This window comes from Odocoileus virginianus, unplaced genomic scaffold (genome assembly GCF_023699985.2).
Source record: "Odocoileus virginianus isolate 20LAN1187 ecotype Illinois unplaced genomic scaffold, Ovbor_1.2 Unplaced_Contig_112, whole genome shotgun sequence".
NCBI classification, from domain to species: Eukaryota; Metazoa; Chordata; class Mammalia; order Artiodactyla; family Cervidae; genus Odocoileus; species Odocoileus virginianus.
Window position 1 is genome coordinate 16,376 of NW_027224429.1, and position 21,374 is coordinate 37,749.

The 21,374-nt window shown below is 35.7% G+C and overlaps 1 protein-coding gene and 1 non-coding gene across 2 annotated transcripts in view; both read left to right on the forward strand.

Annotated features, from left to right (window-relative positions):
• The window catches only part of LOC139034262 (phosphatidylinositol 4,5-bisphosphate 3-kinase catalytic subunit beta isoform), a 31,330-nt gene extending 11,511 nt beyond the window's left edge, over positions 1 to 19,819 (forward strand). Inside the window, exons 4-8 of the mRNA XM_070464715.1 lie at positions 2,147 to 2,326; positions 4,759 to 4,929; positions 5,845 to 5,922; positions 17,939 to 18,190; positions 19,670 to 19,819. Coding sequence (XP_070320816.1) covers positions 2,147 to 2,326; positions 4,759 to 4,929; positions 5,845 to 5,922; positions 17,939 to 18,190; positions 19,670 to 19,804 — 816 coding nt within the window. The 3' untranslated portion in view covers positions 19,805 to 19,819. The remainder of the gene's footprint in view (positions 1 to 2,146; positions 2,327 to 4,758; positions 4,930 to 5,844; positions 5,923 to 17,938; positions 18,191 to 19,669) is intronic.
• On the forward strand, positions 2,359 to 2,465 carry LOC139034263 (U6 spliceosomal RNA). Its single transcript, XR_011486674.1, has one exon. It is a non-coding gene; the product is annotated as a U6 spliceosomal RNA (small nuclear RNA).
• Positions 19,820 to 21,374: the final 1,555 nt, after the last annotated feature.

Here is a 21,374-nt window from a genome sequence, read left to right on the forward strand (position 1 = left end):
GAGGAGGCTGTTGCTCAACTAGTAAACACTGAGAAAGATCATTTTAGATTTAAGATGGAAATATATTTTAGGATTAGGTATGACAATCTAAAGTGACATATTGTTTGCACACATACGGTTTTTTGATGCATTTTGTATATATCAGGGTCCAAAAACTGCAGTGTTTTTGAATGGTTTTTATATTTTTAAGGTTATATAAAACTCAAACAATTTTGAAGGGATGTTAAAAAGAAAGGAAAGAAAAGGAAGAATATGCAATAGAGACTCATTTGTTGTCAGTAAAGTCTAGTTCTTTAGAGAAAAAGTTTGCCAACTCTGGTTATAAGTAATGTAGATATAATATAGATATAATTTAATTTAGATATAATTTATTTTCTCCTGTTTTTCTCTTGTTTATAAAATGAAAGATTTGATGAAAAGAGCTCTTTTTTCTATTTTCTTACTTTTGCATTCTATGAATAAGTGCTGATATGGAATTGGGCATTTTAACAGGGAGTATATTCAGTTGATCTGTATCTGAATATTCATAGAATTTTACAAGCTAATTTCTGCTTCTCCTTTTGTTTCAGGTATACTCATTTTTTCATGTAAGCTCTGGCCTTAGAATTAGGGGATGAGAACAGGGATATTTTGCTTTGTCCTTCAGTTACTATGATAAAAATGACAGAACCTTTATCAGTAACCATTCTATATTGAGGGCTTTCCAGGTGACTCTGCTGTAAAGAATCATGCATTGTTGAAAGAGCTGAAGTAGGAAATTCACTGTTAAAAGCTGATTAGAATCCCGCTTGAAAATACTGACTGTGGGCAATTTGTGAAATCTTGGTCAGTCTGAGTTTCATCACATATGAGTCAAATCTCTACTAGATATATAAATTTTAATGTGATTGTTATTATGTATGTGTGTATTAGTCACTCAGTGGTGTCTGACTGCGATGCTCTGCACTAACTGTAGCCTTCCAGGCTCCTTTGTCTGTGGAATTCTCCAGGGAAGATTACTGGAGTGGGTAGCCATTCCAGCCATTCCATTCTCCAGAGATCTTTCCGACCCAGGGATTGAATCTCCTACATTGCAGGCAGATTCTTTACTGTCTGAGATACCAGGGAAGCCCCATGATAATCATTGTAACAGGTTATATGTGAAAAGAAGTGTTCTGAAGTCAGAAGAAAATACTGACATTGTGAAAACTTACTGGATTCCAAGCAGTCGTAGAACTTAATGGTGAAAGGAGTTTTGAGGTCATCTTGGCAGGCTCTTTATATAATATAATAATTCTTTCACCATTTTTTATAGCCTGTGTCCCTGACCCGATACATCCATTAGCTGTGGGAAGTGTTCTGCTTACTAAATATTGATAACACGTTGGGAGCAAGAACACATTTAAATATTGTATTTAAAAAACTAAAAAAAATTCAATCTAGCTTTCTGTGATTACTGGTATTCTGGTTATACTTTCTTATTTGAATAAGTATCCATTCAATCTCCCTTTATTCTACATGCCATGTATTCAACTAAATGAAATATATCTATCGTATCTCCTTAGTCTCCGTTTCTTCTGGCTACATATTTCCCAGAGATTAAACCAAAAAGTTTTGGATCACATAGAATAGTAAATTTCAAAGTTGTTAAATCATTTTGGCAGGTCACATAGAGTTGATCGCTTTTTATTTAGGCTGTTATTCCTTTAAAAATACCCTATAGCGTGATTTATTACCAACACTATTTCATAATGACTAAACATTCATGTTACCATCAAAAAACAGGAATGGCAAAATTTCAAAGTAAAGTATGTTTGATAACGATTGTACATGTATTCCCTCCCTGCCCAGTTCTGTAAAGTCCTTATTTGGCCATTTCAGCATCACTGCTGATGACCAGCATTGGGAACCAGCATGTGGGGATACTATAGTAAACATGAGATGAATTGTAACAAAATATTCATTTAGGTTAAAAAATGATTTTCCAAGATAGGTAGGAGTGAAGAAAATGTACTGAAACATTAAATGTATAGGATGTATAAGTGTAAGCATTGTGTCTCATTGGATATAATGTAGTACAAATAATACTACTAATAAGTACAAATGTAAAGAGTGATATTTTCACGTAAATATAAAATTGCTTTCTTTTTTCTACCCTTCTTTTTAGGATGTGTTTAGTTTTCAGGTATCTCCTAATATGAATCCTATCAAAATAAATGAATTGGCAATCCAAAAACGTCTGACTATTCATGGGAAAGAAGATGAGGTTAGCCCTTATGACTATGTGTTGCAAGTCAGTGGGAGAGTAGAATATGTGTTTGGTGATCACCCACTAATTCAGTTCCAGGTATGTGTTTTAACTGTCAGTTTACCATTTATGTGCTCGCTTTGGCAGCACACATACTAAAACTGGAACGATACAGAGAAGATTAGCATGGCCCCTGTGCAAGGATGACACGCAGATTCATGAAGCGTTCCATATTTTTGAAACTGGAGCCCAGTATACAGAGTGAAGTAAGCCAGAAAGATAAAGATCAATACAGTATACTAACACATATATATGGAATTTAAAAAGATGGTAACGATAACCATATATGTAAAACAGAAAGAGACACAGATGTACAGAACAGACTTTTAGACTCTGTGGGAGAAGGCGAGGGTGGGATGTTCAGAGAGAACAGCATTGCCACAATATTATCAAGGGTGAAACAGATCACCAGCCCAGGTAGGATGCATGAGACAAGTGCTCGGGGCTGGTGCACTGGTAAGACCCAGAGGGATGGGATGGAGAGGGAGGCGGGAGGGGGGATCGGGATGGGGAACACATGTAAATCCATGGCTGATTCATGTCAGTGTATGGCAAAAACCACTACAATATTATAAAGTGATTAGCTTCCAACTAATAATAATAAAAGGAAAAAAAGTTCAGATGATTAAAAAAAAATAAATATCAATACAAAAAAAACCTGTCAGTTTACCATTTATGAATTCTTTGAGTAGATGTTTTATGCAGAGCATTCAAGTGCCTCAGATGATTTTCAGAGTATAGTGGAGTTTAAGATATATGTAGTGAGATATCCCTCCCCCAACCATAAGGTTCGCTATTTAAAGAGGAGAATCCTGATTTTGCCTTCAAGGAATGTGAAGATATTTTTGTTGAAATTACATTTGCAGACTGAGAATAGTTACATAAAGAATAATAGACTAAGTGACAAGTTAGAGGTAAATAGTAATTGAATTTTTTTTTCTTAGTAATTGAATTTTAGAAAAGTATTTGATTACTCTTATTTGTGATTTTTGGTGTTTGTATGAAGCAAGAGGGATAATGGCCTGCCAATTATTAAGTGATGTCTGTTTTGAGAAGGAGCTCTGATTTATTAGCCAGGTAACAGGGCATTTTATATCTCCCTTCTCTTTTTATCAGATATTTAGTGTAGCCTTTAGTTCTTGGTTTTTTAGGTAGAAAATCTTATAGCAGTTATAACCTTCGTGCACAGCTTTTGCATCTGTGGCATTCTGACAGTTTGAACTGTAACCCTGAGAGGAAGAAGATGAAAAGTGCTTGGTGGTAACATAAAAAGTGTTGACTTCTTCTCTTCATGTTCTGCCATCTTTTAAGTAGCCTTCTGCTTCTTCAATACTTTTTAAAAAAAACCTTAGTGAGGGGAAAGTATCTTGTTTTGCCCAAACTGGAATTTGTTATTACAAAGAAAATTAAAGGCATGTGTGCTTTTTTTTGTGTGTGTGCAAGGTCGTGTGAGAGAGAAAATATACAATATAGGCTAAGGATTTTGAAAGAAATGGAATGATACATCTTTCATAGTGAAAAGTTTTTGAATGAATATATTTATCATAGTATCGTGTTAACTCCCACTTGTAGGCCATTCTTTTTAATATCAGAAATGTATTTTCAGTGGTTCTGAATTGAATGCAGTATACTGTATACTTTATACTGTATAAAGTGAATCACACTTTATATCTGTATAGGAAATTTATTCTTGTGAGGGGTGCACTGTATTTTTATTCATTTTGTTAGAATTATTGGTATTGTAAGCAACCACCCTTTTTCTTATATGCCTCTGGAGAGTTATTTTGGTTTCATGGAAATGAAACAGAGCACCACACTTGGATGGCCAGTAGATTTTTGATGGAGAGACAGTAATGGTTGCCTTGAGGCCTGTGCTAATAAGGTACCATGTCCACCTCAGGGATCCATGGAAAGCTGGCCACCTCAGGACTTAAAAAAAATGTCTACTTGTGTACTGCATATTAAGCTTTTTTGACTTACTGGCCAGAGCTTGCACTGTAGCATCACAGTCTATGATAATCAAGTTCTGCCCCTGGAAAAGTGTGCCAGTTGGTCATCCTGTCAAGTGTGGAGTGCAGAAAAGAGAAACAAAACAACATATATACTGTGTCACATATTTCTCTAAGATTTAGCAAACAAAAAAAAAATCAGTCGGGTGGATTTAAATCCAGGTCTTAGAGATGCTAGATGTGTAACTTAGCCTTTGGGTTTTAAGTTCTTTAATCTATTAAAGGGGGGAAATCTGTCTTCTAGAGTTGAGAAGATTAGCTCTGACATAGAAGAAGTATCTAGTTTAGTTCTTAGATACTTAAGTGTTCACTTAATGATAGCTATTTTATGTTGTGATTTTAATTTCTCGTATTTTTGACATTGAGTTATTAATATAGACTTTCAATGTTGTTCAGCTTAATTTTTCTCTTGATTTAAGTTTTGTTTGAAAATCCTTGCCTTATTCTCCCTTGCCACTGTAGTATATCCGGAACTGTGTAATGAACAGAACATTACCCCATTTTATACTTGTGGAATGTTGCAAGATCAAGAAGCTGTATGAACAGGAAATGATTGCCATAGAGGCTGCCATAAATCGAAATTCATCTAACCTTCCTCTTCCTTTACCACCAAAGAAAACTCGAATTATTTCTGTAAGTTTCACATATGAACTTTTGGTGACCTTAAAAACCATGTGATTTTTTTGTTGTTGCTGTTGTTAGGTTTTATGCTTAAGCCTCCCACACATAGTCTTTGCTCAGTTCTCCTATGGAAACTAATTCATGTTTTGCTAAAGATCCATCACCATTTATTAATAGTAATTTTTAAAGCTACTATTATTTTTCCTTACTCAAGCTGCATATGATTCTAAATAGGTCATTTATGTTTTTGATTATCTTTAGGTGCTAAAGAAAAATGCCCTCAAGTTGAGTATATTTCGAGCTTAGAGCTAAACATGAGACTTCAGAGAGCAAGCTGAGGCATTCTAGTAGAAAAGTTAGGTGTGCTGAGATAGTTGATTTTTCTGGTGTATCTCATTTGTATTAGCTTATAATAGTGTTTTGGTGTAATTTGTTTTTTCTTCTTGAACTTTTAGACTTTAAATGTAACAAAGACATTTCTTCTAGAATATAGTATTTTTATAAAGCAGACCTTAAGTTTGTGTTCATTGGAATACTTAACAGTTTTTAAATAGTTCTTCTGTCTTAAGAAAAACCATTCCTTGATAATTAAGATAGTACTTGTATATTAATTTATATCGTCAATTTTTTATTTATCCAAAGCTTTTAATACCATTTGTTTATGGTGTCTAGTGAATTTTGTAGCAGTATTGTTTTGCCTTGAGAAGTAAGTGCTAGTGCTAGTGCTTAATTTAATATATGTGGTTTTCAGTTGTTAGTTCAGAGTTGTATTTTCATTATTTTGCCAGTGCACATGTGAGCTGATAGGCAGTTTCATTGTTAGCCTCAAATTTTCATTTCTTCATTAAGTATTAAGAAATGAGTAATTAAATGAATTCTTAATTAAAATTAAACGTTAATACCCTGTATTTTTTCATTTTTTAACAGCATGTTTGGGAAAATAACAACCCTTTCCAAATTGTCTTGGTTAAGGGAAATAAACTTAACACAGAAGAAACTGTAAAGGTGAGTACTTATTTAGATTTTAATTTGTCTTCTGCCCTGTTATTTAAATAATTCACTAATATACTCAGTTAATGACACATTGGAGACTACATTTTATCCATTTTGGTCAGTTACAGGATATAGAATATGGCAATTTATTATAGAAAAATTATAAATTTTTGTTCTAAAATATTCTTTGCATAGTTGGAAATATACTGGATAGATTGACATTTCCCCAGTGTATGTTATGGAAAAGAAATTGGTTTAGATCATGAATTCAGCAAGTGAAAGTTAAGCCAAAACTGTAGGTCACATGTTTCTGTGCAGGTTTATTCTTCTTTCTCAGCTTTGGTCAGAGCTTCACTCAGCCTCTTTTAGGCGCCACCCCGGCCTGCCTCCCCCCACCCCCCCCCCCCCCCCCCCCCCCCCCCCCGTGTTTTTTTTTTTCTTTTTCCTTTTAAACTTGCTGAACAGACAGAAAATGTAATACCATTCCTGAAATAAAATAGATGACTACATTGTAGACCACAACTTGTTAACACATGGGGATTTATTGCACCACCCCTACAATTAAGTAAAGACTTAACAAGGCATTTTGCTTCAAAGTGTAAAGCATGCATTTTCCTCTATTTTGCTTGGCAGGAAATGAAGTGAATAGTTTTGTGATCCAAGAAAGAGATTCAGTTAGTTTGAGATGTTTGCTGGCATGAGGATGTATTCAGGAGTACCTTGCCAAAGATTACCAATGGCTTGTTTTTCTAAGTGGACATTAAAGATTCTTTGGGTAGCTATCATTAAAATAAGGGTGTTTTCTCTTATATTATTAGCTAGATATTAATTTTTAATGAATACGCTTAAGACCAACTAACCTTGTTTTCTATTTTAATGGTAATTTAATTTTTCCCTTGAATTTAAATTTTCTTTCTTAAACTTTTCCAGTTGTAAAAGTATAACATGATTATGCAGCAGTCCAAATATGATTTAAGAAAGAAGTTGCTGATCTCTCCTCCTCATCTCTTTACTATCACATGGGATTCAAGGTCATTAAGCCTTGAGTGACCTCCATGTTTATACAAATATATGTAAACTTATGCTTGTGTTTATTTTATTGGTCGGTTGATTTGTTAAAGAAAAGGGATGATGTTATATATATTAATCTATAATTTGATTTCTTCATTTTATATCTTGGATGGTTCTCTGGATTATTAAATATTCAGTAGAGTTCCTTGGATATTACTTTCCTAAGGTTAGAAGTCATACATAGGCAAATATACCCTTATATATACCCAATATACCTATACATATGGAGTGTTTTTTTAAACATATATGTATCATTTTGCTCACTGATTTTGTATGAATCCATGTATAATTTGCATTCTAAAAATGGGAATTACTACTTATTCTTCCCATTTGATTATTGTTGTTGTTAGGTTATTGTTATTCATTAGCTGTTTAATTCTTTTCTAGTTATTGTTTCTCTAAAGACTTTCATCCTTACTCAGTTTCTTCCTAAAGAAGACGAAAGAAGCATTTACTATATGCCTTTATTTTTCTTGAGCATTATGCTTTATTTTTGTCTTTGACAGATTACTTGTGAATAACATTTTATTTCTATAGGTTTTACCAACTTCCATCAGCTATTCCAAGCTGGATTGGTTTTATTGTTTGTAGTCATATATTTTTAGGACTAGTGTGCTTAGTATATTATTTCAAGTACTCTCTCCCTCCCCACTCCATCTACTTCTCTGGTTCTCCCTCCTCTACCCTTTTTCTCTTTTCAGAGAGAGATTACATAGATGAATTGAAGTAAATTAATGCAATTATGGCATCACTTTCTTGTAGGCACATCTCATTGTTTTTAAATTGCTGTTCAGATTAGGAGTTCCAGTATAATGTTGAAGAGAAATCTGGAGGGGGGAAAAAAAGATTAGGGGTAGATGGGGAGCAGGGAACTTTACTTCTTTCTTTCCAAACTTTTCTTTTCTTGATGTACTGACTAGGACCTTCAGGATGATACTAAATAAAAATGATGAGAGCAAAGATATCAGTCAGGATTCTCGCAAGAAAAATAATGATAGGGTGTTTGTGTGTGTGTGTATGTGTGTATATATATATGCATGCACACAGACATTTATTTATTTTTAAGTTTTGACTGTGCTTGATCTTTGTTGTTGCAAGGGCTTTCTCTAGTTGCTTCGAGCAGAGGCTGTTCTCTAGTTATGGTTTGCAGGCTTCTTTTGTTGCAGTGCACAGATTTTAGGGCCTGTGGGCTTCTGTGATAGTGGCACATGTGGAATCTTCCTGGGCCAGGGATGGACCCATGTCCCCTGCATTTAAAGGCAGATTCTTAACCACTGAACCACCAAGAAAGTCCACCACACATAGATTTATTTAAGGAGTCAGCTCATATAATCATGGAGTTAAGATCCACAATCTGTGAAGTTTGTTTGCAAACTGAAAACCAGAAGACCCGATAGTTTTGTTCCAGTCTGAGTCTGTTCGTATTTCGTCGCTCAATCTTGTCTGACTCTACAGCCCACCAGGCTCTTCTGTCCATGGGATTCCCCAAGCCACAGTACTGGAGCACGTTGCCATTTCCTACTCTAGCGGATCTTCCAGGCCCAGGGACTGAACGGGCATTTCTTGTATCCCCTCATTGGCAGGTTGGTTCTTTACCACTAGTGCCACCTGGAATGCCTGAGAAACAGGAGGCACCTATGGTGTAGTTCCTGTGGAAGTTCTATATGCTCAAGACCCAGGAAAAGCTGATGTTAGTCAGGCAAGAATTCTTTCTTACTCTCAGGAGGGCCAATCTTTTTGTTCTATTCATTCCTTCCACTGAGTGGATTAGAGCCACCTACTCTAAGGACAAAAGGACTGTAAAAAAAAGATCTTCACGACCCAGATAATCACGATGGTGTGATCACTCACCTAGAGCTAGACATCCTGGAATGTGAAGTCAAGTGGGCCTTAGAAAGCATCACTACGAACAAAGCTAGTGGAGGTGATGGAATTCCAGTTGAGCTATTTCAAATCCTGAAAGATGATGCTGTGAAAGTGCTGCACTCAATATGCCAGCAAATTTGGAAAAGTCAGCAGTGGCCACAGGACTGGAACAGGTCAGTTTTCATTCCAATACCAAAGAAAGGCAATGCCAAAGAATGCTCAAACTACCGCACAATTGCACTCATTTCACACTCTAGTAAAGTAATGCTCAAAAATTCTCCAAGCCAGGCTTCAGCATTACGTGAAATGTGAACTTCCAGATGTTCAAGCTGGTTTTAGAAAAGGCAGAGGAACCAGAGATCAAATTGAAATTGCCAACATCCGCTGGATCATCGAAAAAGCAAGAGAGTTCCAGAAAAACATCTGTCTCTGCTTTATTGACTATGCCAAAGCCTTTGACTGTGTGGATTGCAATAAACTGGAAAATTCTTCAAGAGATGGGAATACCAGACCACCTGACCTACCTCTTGAGAAACCTGTATGCAGGTCAGGAAGCAACAGTTAGAACTGGACATGAAACAACAGACTGGTTCCAAATAGGAAAAGGAGTACGTCAAGGCTGTATATTGTCACCCTGCTTATTTAACTTATATGCAGAGTATGTCATGAGAAACGCTGGACTGGAAGAAGCACAAGCTGGAATCAAGATTGCCAGGAGACATATCAGTAACCTCAGGTATGCAGATGACACCACCCTCATGGCAGAAAGTGAAGAGGGAACTAAAAAGCCTCTTGATGAAAGTGAAAGAGGAGAGTGAAAAAGTTGGCTTAAAGCTCAACATTCAGAAAACTAAGATCATGGCATCTGGTCCCATCACTTCATGGCAAATAGATGGGGAGACAGTGGAAACAGTGTCAGACTTTATTTTTTTGGGCTCCAAATCACTGCAGATGGTGATTGCAGCCATGAAATTAAAAGACGCTTACTCCTTGGAAGGAAAGTTATGACCAATCTAGATAGCATATTAAAAAGCAGAGACAAAAAAAAAATAAAAATAAAAAATAAAAAGCAGAGACATTACTTTGCCAACAAAGATCCGTCTAGTCAAGGCTATGGTTTTTCCAGTGGTCATGTATGGATGTGAGAGTTGGACTGTGAAGAAAGCTGAGTGCCAAAGAATTGATGCTTTTGAACTGTGGTGTTGGAGAAGACTCTTGAGAGTCCCTTGGACTGCAAGGAGATCCAGCCAGTCCATCCTGAAGGAGATCAGTCCTGGGTGTTCATTGGAAGGACTGATGCTGTAGCTTAAACTCTAATACTTTGGCTATCTGATACGAAGAGTTGACTCCTTGGAAAAAACCCTGATGCTGGGAGGGATGGGGGCAGGAGGAGAACGGGATGACAGAGGACGAGATGGCTGGATCGCATCACCTAATCGATGGACATGAGTTTGAGTGAACTCTGGGAGTTGGTGATGGACAGGGAGGCCTGGCGTGGGGTGATTCATGGGGTCGCAAAGAGTCAGACACGACTGAGCGACTGAGCTGAACTGAACTCTAAGGAAGGTAATCTGCTTTAGTCAGTCTACCATTTAAATGTTAATCTTATGAAAAAGAAAACACTGTCACAGAAATAACCAGAATATCTGGACACCCCAAGATCCAGTCAATGGATAAATGAAATTAATAACATCACAGTACATGTTTCTGTTTTGTTCTTTATTGTACCAAAAACCATTTAGTCTTTCAGCTTTAAGTTTACTATTACCTGTAGGTTTTTCACACATGCCCTTTATTCAAGAAATTCTCTTCTCGTTTTACTTAGCTGAGAGTTTTTATCCTGAAAGGGATAGAATATGTTTCACTTTGTTCAGTGCCTTTTCTGTATTTATTAAATGATTTTGTAGCTTTTATATTTTAGTCTATTAATTGGATTTCCTTTTCTTTTTTTTTAAATTAATTACTTTTTTTGATTGTGCTCAATCTTCCTTGCTGCATGGGCTTTTCTTTAATTGTGAGCGAGGGCTTCCAATTGCAGTGTGCTGGCTTCTCATTGCCTTGACTTCTCTTGTTGCAGAGCACTGGCTCTAAGGCATGCAGGCTTCTGTAGTGGCAGCATGTGAACTCAGTGGTTGTGGCTCTGCAGCTGTAAGAGTACAGGCTGAATAGTTGTGGCACAAGGGCTTTGTTGCTTCCTTGCAAGTGGGATCTTCTCAGATCACGGATCAAACCTGCGTTTCCTACATTGGCAGGCAGATTCTTTACCACTAAGCCACCAGGGAAGCCCCAATTTGATTGATTTTCAAAAGTTTTATGCACTACGTGTTGAAGATGTAGTAGCCTTTTATATGTTGCTGATACTGACTTCTTAATATTTTGGTATGCATTTTTATGTCTGTGCTCATGGGGAATATTGGTCTGTACTTTCCATGTAATATCTTTCTCTGATTTTAAGGTTGGGATAATGTTGACCTTATAAATTGAGTTGAGAAGCCTTTCCCTCCTCAGTTTTCTGAACAAGTTTAAGTAGGATTGGTATTGTTTCTTCTGTATTTGGTAGAATTTACTCCAAGCACCTGAACATAGAGTTTTTTTAGTGGGAATGTTTTTAATTAGAAATTTAGTTTCTTTACTGGATAGATATATAGTCATAATTTCTGTTTCTTTTGTGTCAGCTTTGATTATTTTTGTCTTTTGAAGAATTTAAGTTGATAAATTTGTTGGCATTAACTTCATTATAGCACCTTAAATTAGTTTTTTGTTGCTGTGTAACAAATTAACGCAAACCTAGCAGCTTAAAGCAACACATATTTGTTAGTTCGTTTTTCTGTTGTTCAGAGGTCTGGGCATGGTGTGGCTGGGTTTTCTGTTTATGATCTTACAAGGTTGAAATCCAGATGTTAATTGGGCTACATTACTTACTGAAGCTCTTGGGAAGAATCTGCTTCCAAGATGATTCAAATTATTGGCCAAACTCAGTTCCTTGCAGTTATAGGAGTGAGGTTCTCATTTCCTTGGTGGCTTTTGGCTGGGAATTGCTTTCAGAATCTTCCAGGTTCTTGGTCTTGGCTCTGTTTTCAATACTTGAAACAGAGTATTTCTCAAGCGTTAAATCCTTTTCTGGCTTTGAATATCCTGCCAGAAGAATCTGGTTCCTTTAAGGGCTCACCAATGGGTCAGGCCCATGAAGGGTAATCTCCCTCCCTTTTTGTTTTGTTTGGGCATGCCATGTGGCATGTGAAGCCTTAGTTCCCCAACCAGGGATTGAACCTGCAACCCCTGCAGTGGAAGCACAGAACCTTAACTATAGGATTGCCAGAGAAGTCCCTCCCTTTCTTAGAGTCACCTGTGTCTTACAGTAAAACCTAATCATGGGAGTGAAATCCATTGTAATCACAGTCCCAGAGAACTTATGATTCTATGGAGTCTATAATGAAATCCTAGGTGTTCAGTGAAGATTCATTACTCTGCCTGGCTGGCACTTGAATGTCTTTCACCGTGAAAGCGCTTAGAATTCTGTAGTGTAGAGCTTACTGGCCGATCTTTTACCAGCCTTGTGGTATTTCCCTTTTCATATGTCCATCTTGATATTCAGCAGAATCCTGAAATCAATGACGCTCAAAATCTAGAAGGTGTTACTTGTGTAGACAGAGAGCTCAGATTGCCCTCTAATTATACCACCATTTGGAATGGTTTCTTCTGAGTCTTAGGAGAGTGGGAATCTCCCCATTTTTGGCCTCTCTTCTTTGTCTTCTATTCTCATTTGCCGCAGTCTCCCTAGAAGTCCTGAGGCAGCACTAGTGGTAACAGAACAGCAGTGGTTGCTAAAAATGCAGAGTTGAACCTCCCTCTTTGATTAGAGGAGTTGTCCTCCTAAGGGAAATGGTGAATATCATGATCCCCGCTCGCCTGCGCCTCCCCCAACCCCAACCCCCCACTCAGCCGCCTTGTCTGTTCAGAATTGTTGTAGGAAATGTGGGTGAATGAAGCCTCAGTTTTCTCGCTGGGTGACAATAAAAGGGGGGCCTTAGGGAGCCACAAAATATACTTGGATGATTTCAGACTGGGATGAGCTCAGAAAACTTCTAGGTTTAAAACTTCTAGGTTTATTCCTGAGCTGTATGTATATGGATCAGAGTCACAACTGCCTCTGTACTTTGAGAACTGTGGCATAAACCATCACCAGTGTCTCAGACTAGTCACTGTATTATGTGCACACACAGGACAGTTCCAGATAGCCCTACAAAGAATTTGAAAACTGAACTGGTATTGGAACCACAACTCACAGAAGGTTTGTTGAAACTTGCAGCTTGAAACTATTGTCTCCTAAAACAAATCATTAGCAGTCTCTATAGAATATAAATAAAACCCAGAGACTTATAATAATCAAAATGTATAGGATAGGACTTCCTGGGTGGTCTAGTGGAGAAGAATCTGCCTGCCAATGCAGGGGCATGGGTTCAGTCCCTGGTCTGGGAAAATTCCACAGGCAGCTAAGCTGGTGCACCACAACTCCTGAGCCCAGCCCCCTAGAGCCTGTGCTCCACAATGAGAGAGGCCCCCAGAAGGAGAAGTTGCTGCGCCACAACTAGAAAAAGTCCCTGAGCAGCAATGAAGACCCAGTGCTGCCAAAATAAATAAATTTTAAAAATTTGCAGGGTACAATTCAGAAAGAAGTAATTGGCTTAAAAAGAACCAGGAAAAGCTCAAGCCCTATGGACTATGAGAATCAACAGACAGCAGTGCTGAGATAACATGAATGTTGGAAGTATTCACAAAGATGTTAAAGAAATTATTATAAAAATGCTCCAGCAACTAAGGGCAAAACAAACACAATGGAAAATAATTGGAAAAATGAGAAAGTCTTAGCCACAATACACAGTTGTACTTCAGTATCTACAGGGGTTTGCTTCCAGGACTCTTGGAGGAAGTTCAAATTACTATATAAAATGGCATAGTAGTTTTATAAAACCTATGCACAGCCTATACTTTAAACCATCCTTTAATTACTTATAATACCTAATACAATATAAATGCTGTGTAAATAGTTACTGGAGTGCAGCAAATTCAAATGTGCTTATTATAACTTTTTGGAATGTTTTTCCAAAATACTTTTTATATTTGGTTGGTTTTATCTGAGGATGTAGTACCTGTGGATATGGAGGGAGAATATATAAGGAGGAACTAAGTGAAAAACAATAATGAATTTAAAAACTCTGAATGGACTCAATAATGGAAATAGTGTGAAAAGAAAGAATGAAGTTGAAGATTTAATCAGTGAAATTTTCCATTCTGAACAACAATTTGAGAGACAAATGGAGGAGAAAAAACTCTACAGAGCCTCAGATACCTGAGTAACAATAACAGAAGGTCTAACACTTGTGTAATCTGAGTCTCCAAAAGGAATGAGAAAGAGTATGGCTGAGAAAAACTAAAGTAATTATTACTGGGAACTTTCCAAAAGTTGGCGAAAGACATAAATATAACAGATTTAAGAAACCCAATGAACCCTAAGCATGATAAACTCAGACAATTCCAACCCAAATACTTTCTATTTCAAAAATCATAATTTGATTCTTATTAGTCAAAAATCTTAACACCTCATAAGCCTAATTATGTGGCTGTCATCACTCCTAACATGTTAAAATAGATATAACCTCAGGAAAGAAAAAACTATCTTAATCTTTTTATCTTCTTATTTCAGTAGCTGTAACACTAGATAAATATTTCTGCAATGAATTAATACATTTTAATGTAACTGCCTCTGACATCTGTAAATCCTTAGTTAAATGTAAGACAGGGCTTCTCCCACTAAGCCAGAGCAACCATGCCTTTTTATTCAGTGGTTCTCCAGTGGCTAAGTGGTAAAGAATCCTCTGTAATGCAAGAGATGAGGGTTTGATCCTTGAGTCGGGATGATCCCTTGGAGAAGGAAGTGGCAACCCTCTCTAGAATTCTTGCCTGGAAAATCCCGTGGACAGAGGAGCCTGGCAGGCTATAAGTCCATGGGGTCACAAAAAGTTGGCATGACTAAAGTGAATGAACATAACCCATACTTCTTGAAGGTTTCTCAGCTGCCTTAGTGGTAAAAAAAATCCACCTGGCAATGCAAGAGACACAGGAGATGTGGGTTTGACTCCTGGGTCAGAAAGATGCACTGGAGAAGGAAATGGGAACCCATTCCAGTATTCTTGCCTGGAAAATTCCATGGACACAGGAATCTGGCAGGCTATAGTCCATGGGGTCACAAAGAGTCAGACACAACTGCGCATGCATGCAAACACTCGTATTTCAAACAATGGGAATTTCAACCTGTTCAGACTACTGATCATTTTTTAGTTGTCTTATATAAAAAGGGAAAATAGAGTGGGACAAAAAGGAAATTAGGTGTTGATGTTGGGAAAAAGTTTCACGTCTTGCCCAACACAGTATTCTTAATTGGTAAGTTCAGGAATGTAGGCTATGTGTAGACTTGGCACATCCTGGCTGCAGCACAGTAGAAAGTCATTTCCATGACAAAGCCTGCCTTCTGATCTCCAGATATTCTGCAATTTGTGTCTGGAAGTTTACTGAGTTGGGCAATAAAATGTGTGATTGTAATTGAACAAGATGGTGCTTTAAAATTCTCAGCTTTTCAGAGCCTGATGGTGATTCAGACAAAGCATCAGGAAATGTGGCGATTTTGTCAAAATTTCACATGATATAAATTTAGAGAGTGATTTTTCTTACTGCTTTTTCTGAAAACAAAAGCCTTTTTAATATCTTCTACAGGAGATTCTAAGTTGAGAAAGGACAAAGCTTTTCATTTCATTTTAAATGAAGATACTTTTTTCTGCTCTTGTTTATTTTTAATCATGTATGAACTTCAGTTATATTAGTGGATTACTAGGAGATTTCTCAGTCAGACTTAGTTCTAATGACTTGGTCTTAAATGATCACAGTTTGATTATTAGATAATGATTGGTATTTCAGCAGTTTTCTTCAGAATGTGCTGGGTCTCTTTTTGTTTATTGTTACCGCACCCAAGTTAGAATCATTCTTCATAGTTATTCTCTTACACACAATAATAGCCTTGGCTGTTGCTGTTTACAGCTAGTGTAACTGAATGAACTTTTCTAGTTCATTTTACTTGAGTTCTTTTTTGAGTTTTATATTCAACTAACCCAGGCATTCCTCTCCTGTATTCTTTCCGAATTCCGTGGACAGAGGAGCCCATGGGGCTATAGTCCACAGGGTTGCAAAGAACTGGACAAGACTGAGAGACTAACACTTTCACTTTTTCCGTATATCTGCATTTGCCAATAGTTGGTTGATTGAATTATAACTAACATTTTTTGTTTTTAAAGTATTAACTAACATTTCAATTGAGTACTTTTTATATAGTGGGCTAATTTATATTTCTCAAAAATTGTCAAAAACCAAGAGATGTAAATGTTTTTAAGCTCAGCAACTTATATTTAGTATCTTGTCTTTATCACGAAAACATGGAAGAATATTTATTTTTAAACTTGTGATTTTTCTGAATAAACTATATATTCTGTATATAAAAGGTGATAGGTTCATAAGCCTTTAATGTCACTGAGAGTAAGAACTGAATATCATTTTTATTCTGAAATTCTTATCTTCCATTCTATCATACAAAAGATGCAAAATATGGTTTATTTATATTTTGTTTTATTTATAATTTCCCTAATCTCATTTCACAGATGGTTTGAGGTAAGCATGCCTCCCCCCCACCCCACACACACTCATGCACTCACACACAGTCTCATATATATGCAAAGAATATATAAAATATGACTTCTTAAAAAATAATTGAGATGTTTAATAGTTTAAAAAGCCAGGAGCAAGATTTGCAGTAGGTATTTATATAGTAAGATCCTATATAACTACTTGATGTGTCCTACAGGATTTGCTCTCTGCTTGCAATATAGACAGCATCCAAAGTAAAGCAAACATGCTGAGTTATAATACCCAGAATCTCTTAAGATAAAAACAGTCTAGTTTGTCGTGTGGTTATAGTTCATCCTTTTATTGGAAATGGAGAGATGTTTAGCAGTTTCTTATGAAGGAGACACAGTGGGTGATGGTGCACCAAAACCCCTGCCACCATCATTGTAGTAGGTAAAATAATGTTTCATATATATGTTCTTTATAATGTCTTTCATTGGATAGACTTAGAGTGTTGACAGTGCAATTCAGAAAAAGTCATTCTGTATAATTCAGTCTGTACTATACTTGGCCATGTGAATATAATTGAATAGTAATATTTGAACTTTGCAAAGTCAAAGACTTTCTGGAAGTTCCATATGTATATTTTTACTCAAAACTGGGTTTTGTATCAATTCTTTTTTTGACCATACTGTGTGACATGTTGGATCTTAGTTCCCCAACCAGGAATTGAACCCTTGCTCCCTGCAGTAGAGGTAAAGAATCCTAATCACTGGACCATCGGGAAAGTCCCAGGCTCTGTGTTTTAGTACTCATTTTACTGTTGCCACTCACTTTTAAATTGGAGATAATCACGTCATGTTGTTTTATAAAACTATGGACTGAATAAAATTTTCTGGGACATGTTGCACATGTCCTACATCACTCTGAACCCGAGTCTTTCACAAATGAAAGATAGTGGTGTGTAGGATAATCGTAAATATGGATAGACTATCTTTAAGTTGACTTTTATAATGACTGATTCATAAATTATTTGTGAGTAGAGATGTTGGAGACATTTTATTGACCCTTTCCTTCCCAGCTATACAGAAGACTAAGACAAGGCCCTTAATAAATGATTGATTGGAAGTAAGCATATAGTGGCAGTTTTTATACTTATGGTCTTGGTTTCTTTAGATTCATTTACACCATTGAGACATTTTTTAGCTAGTCTGCCTACTATGTGAAAAATCGGTTTTAACTAACAGTTTGTGAATTACGTGCTGATTAATTATCATTTAGTGGTTCTGTGGACTAATAGATTTTTCTAGAGTTTGTCTGCTGCTTCTGCCTGTATGTGTTTCTCCATTCTTCAAAACAAAGATGTTTTACTGGTACAGTGTTCATGATTCTCTGTTTGTTTTTGTCTCCATCATTACAGGTTCATGTCAGGGCTGGCCTTTTTCATGGTACCGAACTCCTGTGTAAAACTGTCGTAAGCTCAGAGATATCAGGGAAAAGTGATCATATTTGGAATGAACCACTGGAATTTGATATCAACACTTGTGACCTGCCACGAATGACTCGATTATGTTTTGCTGTTTATGCAGTTTTGGATAAAGTGAAAACTAAGAAAGCAACTAAAACCATGAATCTCTCTAAATATCAGACCATCAGGAAATCTGGAAAAGTGGTAGTTATATACTAATTTCTGAAAAAATTTTATAATGGAATAATAATAACATAATGGAATAATTTCAAAATTTTAAAATAATAGGATAATATAAATGAAATTATATCATATAACTTCGGTCCCTAAGAATTGGTTTTTAAAAAGACAGTAAGTCTCCCTTATGTCGTTTTCATTTTTCTTTTGGCAAATTTAGTAAATATCATAAATATAAGTGTTCTATTATAAATGTCTGCTTTTTAGAAAATATAGTTAAGAATGAAAAGACTTAAAATATTTACAGGTTAACTGAAACTTCAGGTATTAGATGAATTTAAGAATTTAAAAATTTTATGCATTTTAGAAAGATCATAGATCATTCAACACCCCATGTAGGGTCTGGGGCAACTCAGTAATCAAACACATCAGTTTCTAGAAGTGAAATAAATGAATATTCACACTAAATGAGACAAATGAAGGCTATCAGTTAGCTTCATGTCATTTCTGGTCATGTTTTATTGTCAAATGAGTTACACATGAACCTTTGTTTTTCAAGAGTTTCTTAGACTTTGAAATTGTGGATAAAGGATGGTGAACCTGTTCTCATATCTCATCTTGCATTTCACATTTTCAAGTCGTTTTTGTTTTCTTCTTACTTTATAGAAAGGGTTTTTTTTTTGACGATGGATATATGAATTTTATACGTTAAAAAATACAGTTACTATATTTATGTACAAGAATTTGTATCCTTTTATTCTTAACATGAGAATGTAAGCATTTCCTCTGGTTATTATCATGTAGTTTTTAAAAAAATGAATATTATTGTTTAAAAGTCAGATAAGAGTTATTTCCTTAGTATTTTTTTTCTCCACTGATACATAATTTTAGTCAAAGTGTTCAAGCATTTATAGCCTTTTGTATACTGTACTGTACGGTATCTGCTTAGTCGTGTCCAACTCTTGCGACCCCATAGACTGTAGCCTGCCAGGCTCCTCTGTCCGTGGGATTCTCCAGGCAAGAATACTGGAATGGGTTGCCATTTCCTGGAACTAGGTTAATTAGTCTAATTGTCTACATAAAAGTTCTGTTAGCTTGGTGTTTCCTTTTTAGAAATGTAAATAAATTCTACAATACCTAGAGACATTGCCTTTTGCTAAATTAAGATTTCTGTAGACTGAAAGCTCTTAAAACATATAATCTGACATTGTATCAGACATATTTTCTTGAATTATTAAAAATTCCTAATCACTTGCAATGGCTGCACAATAAATGTTCTATTTTTTGGATACTCTATTGTGAGAGACGTTAATTAGCTTTTAGAATTTTCTTAAACCATTATAAAGATGTTGAATATCTTTCCATGTACATCTTGTTTTTATATTGGGTCATTTGGGGGGAAATCATCTAGAACTCTAGAAACAATATTGAAGCAAAAGGTATGTGCCTGTTCATACCTTAAAGTTCATTCTTAGCATATTGATGCAATGGTGTCTTTTTCAACAGCATTATCCTGTAGCCTGGGTAAATACGATGGTTTTTGACTTTAAAGGACAGTTGAGATGTGGAGATATAACATTACACAGCTGGTCTTCATTTCCTGGTAAGATTTACATTCTAATCCTTAGTGTTAAAGAGTAATTTTTGGCACGTGGGGACTAGTTAACATGTTTTTATGACTCACTCTTTTTTCAGTCCGGTAAAGAAACCATCTTTTCATATTTTTATTGTTTATTCTAAAACAGATGTCCCCCAAAATTATTAATATATTTACAAGTGGTTTGTATCTGAATATATTTACTTTGATGATTATTTTCTCACATTAACTGTTTTATTTTTTATAGGTTTCTGAGAAATTCCCCTTAAGAACAGTGTCTTTTTATAAGAACAGTGTCTTTTTATAAGAACCTCTGTTGTTGCTAGTTGTTCTAAACTTCTACACCAGAAGAAACATTAACTAACATAGGAAGGATAGTAAAAATATTTATTCTTTAGTTAGCTTTAGCCTGAAACTTGAGCTTGGAGAGGAGCATCTTCCATATGCCTATATTTCTTAAATAGTACTCCTGTGAGGTAGATGGCTTTATTCCATTTTATGGATGAAAAAGGGAAACTCACTGATAAGTCAGTCAGTCTTATGTAGTTGGTTCAAACCTAGAATTTGTGCAAAAGATTACTTTACTCTTTCCATTGTTCTTATAGCTTTCTCAAATGTTGGAAATTTTTAGTCTTATTTTGTGTTAAAATACTGGCTTCCCCCCTCCGTCCTCATCGTTGGTTAATCTATTTAGTAAAATTGTGAACCTCCTTGCTTTTAAAAATTATTTTGTGGGTGATAAACTTTTTTAAATCTTCCATCTTAATAGTTGCTACCTGAGAAACTGTTTTTGGATAATCAGTTATCCATAGATGTATTTATAAACTGCTCACATCCTAGTATTTTATTTGTGTATGTTATTTTATTCCTACCCTTTCCTGCATACACCTCCATGAATTTTCACTAACCACATTATTCCCTAAATAGGTGAGTAGTGTGCATTTACACATTTCTTAAGAGGAGCTGTAGCTTCAGAGTAAAAATTATTCATTTCAGCAGTATACTTTTTTGAAAATTTTAATTTAGACTCACACATGTTCTCCAAAATCAGTAAGTAACTTGACTGATATTTTTAGAAAAATTGACAATTTTTGCAATTAACTTGGCATCCCATGGACCTGAATTTATCTCTAACAAAATGTTAGAGATATTTGTTCTGCTTGTTGTGTTTCTAGAATTCACATTTATCCTTGTAGGTACAAGCTGGAAACACAGGAACTATAAATACTCTAATTTCTAGAGTTCTTAGCTTATCATTAGAAGGTTTATAATCACATTAATTCTTTATATATATAGCAGGAAATACAAACAGCAACTTCTAGTTTTCTTCCTATTTTAAAGCAAAGTAGCATATTTTGTGCAGTGTTCTGTTCTCCATATGTTTGAGTTTGATAATACTAAAATACTACCCTGGACTTTAGATAGGTTGCAATTGATAGGACAAACTGACACTACTATGTAGATTACACAGATAAAGGATATTATTAATTTGTTGAACGGTCAGCTTTAGAAGTGTGGCAATTATGAGAATTCCTTCAATCTAGGTCAAAATGGAATCTGTGAGATTTGAGAGTATTAAACATGATAAGCAAAGGACTGACTAAAGAGCTGAAA